The 9428-nt window shown below is 44.0% G+C and overlaps 1 protein-coding gene across 2 annotated transcripts; it reads right to left on the bottom strand.

The window, feature by feature from the left end:
* Positions 1-3302: 3302 nt before the first annotated feature.
* LOC125542312 lies at positions 3303-9020 on the bottom strand. 2 transcript variants are annotated; one of them, XM_048705297.1, is made up of 3 exons: positions 8930-9020; positions 5852-6012; positions 3303-4825 (listed from the first exon to the last, which is right to left on the bottom strand). In XM_048705297.1, the coding sequence occupies exons 2-3, from the start codon at positions 5937-5939 to the stop codon at positions 3627-3629; spliced, it is 1287 nt and encodes a 428-aa protein (XP_048561254.1). In that variant the 5' UTR covers positions 5940-6012; positions 8930-9020; the 3' UTR covers positions 3303-3626. The 2 variants fall into 2 exon arrangements, with proteins under 2 accessions (XP_048561254.1, XP_048561253.1); XM_048705296.1 differs by having other exon boundaries at positions 5852-6027; positions 8930-8975.
* Between the last annotated feature and the right edge of the window lie 408 nt (positions 9021-9428).

Below are 9428 nucleotides of genomic sequence, written 5' to 3'. Positions count from 1 at the left end.
ACTAATGAGTTAGTTGCGGGATGATGCATTACGGAACGAGTAAAGAGACTTGCCGGTAACGAGATTGAACTAGGTATTGAGATACCGACGATCGAATCTCGGGCAAGTAACATACCGATGACAAAGGGAACAACGTATGTTGTTATGCGGTTTGACCGATAAAGATCTTCGTAGAATATGTAGGAACAATATGAGCATCCAGGTTCCGCTATTGGTTATTGACCGGAACGTGTCTCAGTCATGGCTACATAGTTCTCGAACCCGTAGGGTCCGCACGCTTAAAGTTCGGTGACGATCGGTATTATGAGTTTATGTGTTTTAATATACCGAAGGTAGTTCGGAGTCCCGGATGAGATCGAGGACATGACGAGGAGTCTCGAAGTGATTGAGACGTAAAGATTGATATATTGGACGACTGTATTCGGACATCAGAAAGGTTCCGAGTGATTCGGGTATTTTTCGGAGTACCGGGGGAGTTAGGGGAATACGGGAGTACATATGGGCCTTAGTGGGCTTTAGGGGAAAAAGAGGAGAAGCCACGAGGGCTGGCCGCGCGCCCCCCATGGGCCTAGTCCGAATTGGACTAGGGGAGGGGCTGCGCCCCCTCTTTCCTTCTCCTCCCCCTCTCCTTCCTTCCCCCTCCTAGTGGGACTAGGAAAGGGGAGTCCTACTCCCACTAGGAGGAGGACTCCTTCTCCTGGCGCGCCATGTAAGGGCCAACCGGCCTCCCCTCTTGCTCCTTTATATACGGGGGCAGGGGGCACCTCTAGACACACACGTTGATCTGTTGATCTCTCCCAGCCGGGTGCGGTGCCCCCCTCCACCATATTCCACCTTGGTCATATCGTAGCGGTGCTTAGGTGAAGCCCTGCGTCAGTAGCAACATCGTCACCGTCATCACGCCGTCGTGCTGACGGAACTCTCCCGTGAAGCTCTGCTGCATCGGAGTTCGTGGGACGTCATCGAGCTGAATGTGTGCTGAACTCGGAGGTGACGTACGTTCGGTACTTGGATCGGTCGGATCATGAAGATGTACGACTACATGAACTGCGTTGTGCTAAAGCTTCCGCTTTCGGTCTATGAAGGTAGGTGGACCACACTCTCCCCTCTCGTTGCTATGCATCACCATGATCTTGCGTGTGCATAGGAATTTTTTTGAAATTACTACGTTCCCCTTCAATTGTTGTATCTTTGTTAGTCAAATCAGTGTCAGTTTGATGGGCCTAAAGGACTACATTTTGCCACAAAAGATGCGCATGTAGCTCTCCTCTCTCTCCATCCCAAACAAAATCCATTGACTTTATTTCCTCTTAGACAATTCAAATCACTCATACCTTTTAAACTATAAACTCATTTTTGAAAAAATTTATATACTAGCAAAAAGGCCCATGCGTTGCAATGGGATAATAAAATCCTGGTCTTCAGATCAAGTTCCAAATATTCATACTATATTATATATACACGTATCTGAATATTTGTACACCAACCGGCGCGCATGTGGACGTAATACACATGCATTCCAACATGCACACAATGGATCGATGTTGTACTTGATCCTTGATGCATGCATTTTTTTTAAATCCTCGATGCATGTATGAGAAGGAAAAGAAATGTCAGTCTCACGATGAATCAAATGGAGGTCCCTATGACGTACGAATAATTCAGAGGAGGGTTAAAATTTTCGCTTTTACGGCTGGAGAGGTCGGTGATTTACTTCAACTTAAGGGGTAGTTTAGACGGAAGATGGAAAATTCAGAGAAACAATTAACAAAGATTTTTTTTCACTTATGGGTGGCCGGATGGGTAATTTACATAAACGTTAGATGCAGTTTGAATGACTAGCCAAAAAACAGCGAAACAATTAACAAATATTTTTTTTTCACTTACGGGTGGCATCATGGGTAATCTAGTTCGACTTTATGGGCAGCTTAGGGTCGGTGGATGGACCAAAAAATTCAGAGAAACGGGCCATCCTTTAATATAAGGTATAGATTTGGACTCCTGGCACCAAGCCCTTTAGAACTAGAGCAATTTTGGATATATTTCGAACACGTTTAAATTTTTACATTTCACATTTCATATGTGAAAATAACATATTTCACTAGAAAATAATGAAACAACCTATTTCACTAGAAATATGTGAAAACAGCCTAGTTCACCGAAACGTACTTAATCCAAATAGGGAACTGAAATGCCAACTTGTGAAACTGATTCAAAAGAGTGAAATATGTTATTTTAAAATTTTCCAATTGAAATAGATGTGATTCTTGTGAAATAAGCCATAAAGTTAAATGTACCTTCTGAAAGTGAAGAATATGATAAACTGAAATGCCAAGTTGTGAAATTGACATGTGTAACGGTTTAAAAGAGTGAAATATGTTATTTCAATAATGTGAAATTGAAATAGATGTGATTTTCATGAAAAAGCCAGCGAAAAGTGAAAAACAATATGAATTGAAATGTCAACTTGTGAAACCGGTCATTTCCCAACATGAAGTAGTTTATTCTAAAAAAGAGCGAGAGACGTTCTTTAAAAAATTATGCGTTTGAAATAGATATAATTTATGTAAAACAAGTCAGTGAAATGTAAGTTCTGAAAGTGAAAAACAACATGAAACTGCAATGTGAACTCGTGAAACTGATTGAAATAATTATACTCGTAAGATTTCAAGTAGGTGAAATATGTGAAAAGTGTTTCATGAATTTTAAACTCATTTACAATGTATCCAAAATCAGTCTTGTTTCAAAGGTTTTTGCGACATGACTTCAAATATATAAAAAGTTTTAAAATCAGAAATTTGGTTTAAAATATATGAATGACTTTAAGTTACAACGGTCAAAAGGAATTAATCTGGGAGAGAGAAGAGATAGAATAAGCAGCTCATGCATGCAAGACCCCTGTATCATCTGACCGAAAGCTGACATTGGCAGGATCCGTGTACCTTGTTTGCAGGTCCTATATAGCTAGGTATTTCCCGAAACAAAATGCTTCGCTTTTTAAACTGCACAGTGTTGCACTAATCTTCAAACCGCAATGAGCGGCTCCATATCAGCCAATACATATGTGAACCGCTCAATTTTCCATATTGTGCAATATCTCACATTTGGATGCGCTCATCCAGACTGGCGTAAAGGGGCAAGACTGCCTTGCAAATTCAAGAAAGAACACAGCTAGAGCGCTTAGTTTTGGAAAAGCTCTCTCTCTCTCTCTCTCTCTCTCTCTCTCTCTCTCTCTCTCTCTCTCTCTCAACATGGTACGATAGATTAGGTACTAGCTAGTAGTAGTACTACCATGCTCCATGTAAAAAGGTACAAATTTGGGCACCTGCTGTTTACATTACCGTAAAATGCAGCCCTTAAAGATTTATGTACAATAATTATATAAGTGCAACAATCAATGAAAATAAACACAACATAGCCAATGCTGCTTCTAATTTCCAATGGCATTTCGTCCTGACTCCTGAGCAATGCTTGAAAATCTCTACAACCACAGGCATGGCAGCTGAGGCTTAACAACACATAGTACTACAACATATGCACAATAAGCAAATACTAGTACAAGGTGGCATGCCCGGTTAGCTATCTCCAACCAAACACCAAACAAGCAAGAAAATACTAGTGTACTATCAAAGTCGTTGCGCATTTCGACAGAGTGTACCAACCAGTGATTGTTGCAGACCAAGCCGGACAGAAACCAGATACCTTAGCAGCTGCAGCAATGCGGCCGCCACGAGTACAGCCTCTGCCCAAAACTTGAGCATGCCGGAGGAAGGCACATCATCCTTGCTTCTGCCAGCTTGTTTTCGCCCCGGCCATGGCCAGTGGTGTAGCATGAACGCCAGGTAGTAGGTCAGAACCCCTGAGACGCCGCATGACACCATGATCCTCGTGCACCAGGAGAGCCCAGAAACATCCATGGAGTTCACCAGGTATGCGAAAAGAGGAGCTGCCACCAGTGCACACAGGGCAATGATCTCTTTCATGTATGGCTTCATCTTGTCGACGCTGATGAGCGGGCTGTGGCGTGGGCGGTCAAGGTGAAGGCTGCACCAGAGAAGCACTGGGGCGACTTCCGGCATGCAGAACAGAACCACGTCCTCGCCCAGCCACTCCACGGCCACCGTGTGCACCGTCACCAGCAGGAGGATAAGCAAGGTCTTGTGGAGCAACTCTGACGCCGGTGCGCTGCCAGGAAAAGGGTCAGCGGGCAGCTTCATCATCATTCGCGTCAGTGCGGCCACAATGGAGCTCAGGAACAGGAGGAACTGGGAGATGGAGAACCCCGCAGCTGCATCGTCGTCGAGTTGATCCATCACTAAGAGCGCTCCGAACGTCACCACCACTATAATCTGAAGCTCCACAGGTGTCTCGACGGACTTCTCGTCGACATTAGAGTATCCTGGAGTAACTTTACGATGATTGAGCTTCAAGTACAGCGCTCGTATGAAAACAATGGCCATGACGGGAAAGATGGCGAGCCAGGCGAAGCTCAAGTTGATGCCCAGTAATAGCAGATAAGATATAATCACAAGGACGGCTGTGTCTCTGAAAATCCGGACGTTAGGACGGCACGCGAACCACAACTTCATTGGCGCCAATGCAGCCGGTGTCGGAAGCAGATTGGGCACGAACTCGTGCAATTTCAGAAATATATAAGGGTAGCAAATAGCAACCTCCATTGTGCCAGTTACCAACTCATAGTATTCTTTGTTGGTAAGACCATGCTCACTTAATGAAAACAATTGGAAATTGCCGACGCTGCTGGCCAGTGTGCAGGTTGCTGCTATTAGGCATAACAATGCTCCATCTGAATCCTCAAGCTTGCCTGAAACACAGATTTATTGGACATGATCAGACCTACTCCATTATTTTAAATTCATGAATTAAAAACCATTTTGAATTATTATTTTAAATCTTTTAGTTTCTAGCTATGTACATCTAACACTAATGGAATCTGGGATTCCACCGAGTTCCAAGTGTTTGTCGAGTTCATTTCATTGGGAACTGGGACAACTGCTAGTGCAAGTAAGAAATCTCGTTGTCTAGCATAGGTGGTGCACCAAACTATTAGTGATTTTTCTAAAAAAAACTATAGGCGAATTTCTTTATTTTCTTTTACGTGGAAAAACTATTAGCAATCATTGTGGCTCGGCTCGAGCATACGGGGTACTGATCAAGCTGATAGAGACAAGTCGTAGTAATTTTGAATAGGCTACTTTTAGGCATGAATCCCTGAATCTACTTACGAAGCGCATGATTTAGCTAAGGCGTCAATCAGTCTTTCGATTGGTTGTCAGTCGTGGCTAGTAGAGCCACCAAACTTTGCTTGTATTCCTTGGTGTCTAAGTGACCAATAAAGCAAGCAAAGTTACTCAAAAAAGGTGCCGCTTCAAACTATTAACAAAAAAAATTGCGGGAAAACCTCTTCGCGATTCAACATGGAAGAACAGCAGATGAAGATATATATGAGTATTAGATTAAACTCTAAATAATTATTTAGTTGAAAGTTAAACGTGCAAATTTAGAGCCGTGAAAAAAAATCGGCTCTATAACTAATTGAATTCGACGTATGGAAGCATAACAGCAAGGAAGAACATACTCACTCCATTTCTAAATATCGGATGCATATAGACGTACTTTAAAATGTAGATTCACTCATTTTATTCCGTGTGTACGTAGTCCATACTATAGAATTTCTGAAAGGACCTATATTTAGAGACGGAGGGAGTACATATGTACATACATGCATACATACATACATACATACATACATACATACATACATATATTAAATTGAGCTACTATAGTGTATTAACAACTTGGACGTGGAAGAGAGTCGACATAGACTTACTAAATAATCGCGAATGAGGTTGTGGCAGACGAGCGTGTCTGCCGTTTGACACGATTTCTAGGCGTTGGGATGATCGGCTCCGCCCCATTGATTCGCGCGCAGAGTTTTTCCCAGCTTAGCTGGCTGCCAGATCGATGGGCCAACTTGGTGCGCTACTACACCTGGTCAATGTTTGACTGAGTTTGTGCAAAAATATATCAATGCTTGTGAAATCAAATAGGCATATGATGAAAATATATTTTATCATGAATCTAATGATACTACTTTGATATAATAAATGTTGGTGTATTATTGTATAAACACGGTTAAACATAAAAAAGTTTGACTTTCCAACAAAGTTGGTAGTGCACTATTTTAAGTACGGAGGGAGTACTTTGTTAGATATAGTTATGCCATAGTTTAGAGTGGTTACACATATGGATGCTCCTGCAATATGGCAGCTGACTATGCCCCACATAACCCATATCTTTTTGTGGCTATTAGCTAATGATAAGCTGCTAACCAGGCAAAATTTTGCTAAGAGTCACACAGTTGACGATATGTCATTTTTTAGTGTTTTGTTACTGAAGTGTGTAATAATAGAAGTAGATTGACTGCTATTGAGCAGGTTGTCACTTATGATTCCATTGCTAAATGGTAGGTTTGCAATGAGAAATGGCAAGCAAATAATCTTCTGCACTCTGCGATGTTATGGTCACTACGGAAAGTATGTAATGACCTCTGTTTTAACAGTTCTGGAGAAGCATTAAAATAGCATGTTCCCATTAGGTGATTTTATGCTCGGGGGCTGCAAGAGTCCGAGTTACTGAGTAGATGGGATGACCTGTTCAGTGTGGTCGCTTGCGAGAAGCCCGTCTCCACTAACCAGGACAGATCCCAGCTGAAAAGTGGATCCAATATGACTGCTTACACGAAGGTGGTAAGCCTTTTGGAAGGCGACGAAAATGTTGAAAAATAGGGAAACCACCAGCGCAAGCTTGGCGAAGCTGGTGAAGGTGTCCTCATTGTAGCTGATTGAAGCTTGATTCATGCTCCGGGTTGTCCCCAAAGCTTGACAACTTGTGCCGCTGCTGAGATTTCACTTTTACCCAGTCGTCCACAACCTCATCCCCTCTTCACCATCCTACGGGTCACGAAATATCAGGAGGGCACCTCCCAACAATGGGTGGCAAAGAGCGGTTGCTCAGGAGGCATTGCCCTTCGGGGTCACTGACATGGGGCTAGGACTGGTGACGTGGTGTAGGGAGAACCCCCGGGACCTAGACGTCATCTCGCTAGCATGCCGACCGATGTAGAGGAAGTTGGAGGAGGCGGGATTCCTCCTTATGCAGGAAGACTTCGATCTCGTGTAGGGCATGGGGGAGGGGGGTGAAGAACACGATCTTGGTGGCAGAGGCGTCACGGAAGGCCAAGGGGATAGCCATGGTGTCGTATCCCTCTGTCTTTTCTTTGTCTCCGAGCTCCCCATACACCTAGGAACAGTTGAAGCAGTGCTGGACCTCCACCGCGGGCCACGTCTACATGTACTTCATTGTCGTGAAGCCCACCCCCATAGATACATCCAAAATATATCTATAACTTTTGAAGTTTCTATGCTTATTTCTTTATCATTTATGCAATATGATATATTTTTGGACTAACCTACTAATAAATTGCGAGAGGGAAGAATCGCATTTTTGTATGCTGATGGTTTTAGGAACCTTCCGGAACTCAGAAGTATCCGTGAAAAATCAACGGGTCAAAACTTTCCAGAAGACAAAGGCTCACAGAAGGAGGAACCTATGGCCAACCTAGGTCCCCCGCATGACCTTAGCACATGGCCCGAGGGAAGGCCACATGGCCAAGACGCTTGAGGGCCCGGGGGTGCCCCATGCTCTCTCATTCGGCCGTTAGCTCCATATATACCCCCAATTCGCAAACCTATTCAAGAAGAACATTTTCGCCGCCACCACTTCTAGATATTCGAGATCTGAGAAAAGGTTGTCTCGAGTGCTTCTCCGGTACCCTGCTGGAGGGGAATTCACCACTGATCTTCATCAACAAAACCCCTCTGGTGTTCCCTGATGAGGTGTGAGTAGTCCATCCCCTGTACTATGCATGGGTTCGCAGTAGTAACTACGTAGCAAATCTCTCTATGTGCTTCGCTGATTAGATCACATGAGCTGCCCCACATGAATGTGATCACTTATGTATAATTCTTGCGGTGAACCTTTCGATATGTGAAGAATAATTATTTTATGATGTTGCTATCATGATTGCATGGATTTTTTATATAGATGTAAATTATTCTCCATTTATTAGTCTAAATATTGTCCTGTCAATCAACATCCTTCTAAGAATTTCGTACCAGCATGGCCTGTCTGTTGAGAATTCAACGCGGGCGAGGAGGTTAGTGATCAAGGACATGTGGGCGAGGTAGAGACGTGGAGTTTGTTGCTGATGACTGGAGTCGATGGAGGGATGCCGAGCAGACCATCCTCTTCTTTAGTGGTTCTTGGTCTATTACAGTCATTGGATGCCGCTGACCGACGAGGCCACCCGCCATGACAACACAGCAACAAAAAATCCTCCCTGAAGGAGGCTCAAGAAAGAGCCAAAGCATCTCTAATCAAACTGGCAAAGCCAACAGCCGATCGACACCACTTTGTGATCGAAAATCCTCCGGCTACGCTCTTTCCAAACCATGTAGTACATGGTAACACGGCAAGAACATCCCATGTACTCAGCCAGATCAAAGCATGACTTGCTAGCTATTCCTTCTTTGGCCAGCTGCACAAGTATGAAGTCGACCACCGCCGCCGCCGAAGACGGGCACTTGCCCGGCAAATCCCGCGGCGGAACTATAGGGCGACCAGATGCACACGTGCATGGAGCGCGTAGGACTCCGTTGGCCGCCAAGATATAATTAGCAAAAACAGTGGGGTATATTCGTAATAAAATCGTACGCAGAACCAGCTAGCTGGCACAAATTTGAAGAGCTACCACGCCCTCAACCGCGAAAAAAAATTACCACCCCCTAATATAAAAATAAAGAGGAAAAGCTAAAAAGCACACAAACAGTACATCAGGCGTGCGTACCTTGTCGGCTGTCAGATGGTACCGATCGATGCTGCAAGTGTGCGGCCATCTGCGGGCAAACACAGGCAGCCGCAAATATATAAGGGAAACGTTTAGCGTTGGGCCGGTCACTTCGCTAACAGGAGCCTGTGTTTTGGCTTTCGGTTTGCATTTATTTTCGCTTCTGAACGAGATGGCCGAAATTCGGTCATTTTAAAAATTACGGTAAAATCTCGGACGAAATTACAAAACCAAATTTTATATTTCAAACGAAATTTAACAAAAACTGGCCGAAATTCGGCCGAAATTTTTGAAAACAAGAAGAACAAAAGTATGGCAGTCAAACAACAATGAGGAGTATGGCAGAGCAAAGCTTTGGGGTTTAAAAACTGTGAAAAAGATTGAAACAAGGACAGGGAGAGGTGCTTCAGAGTTGAGGAGGGAGTTGCCGATGGATTCAGCCGCATTGCATGACGAGCAGCATGCAGCCCGCAGCCGGCAGAGGTCGGCAGCAGGAGCT

This window comes from Triticum urartu, chromosome 3 (assembly GCF_003073215.2).
Source record: "Triticum urartu cultivar G1812 chromosome 3, Tu2.1, whole genome shotgun sequence".
Classification (NCBI taxonomy): Eukaryota; Viridiplantae; Streptophyta; class Magnoliopsida; order Poales; family Poaceae; genus Triticum; species Triticum urartu.
This window is presented reverse-complemented; position numbering and strand designations above follow the sequence as displayed.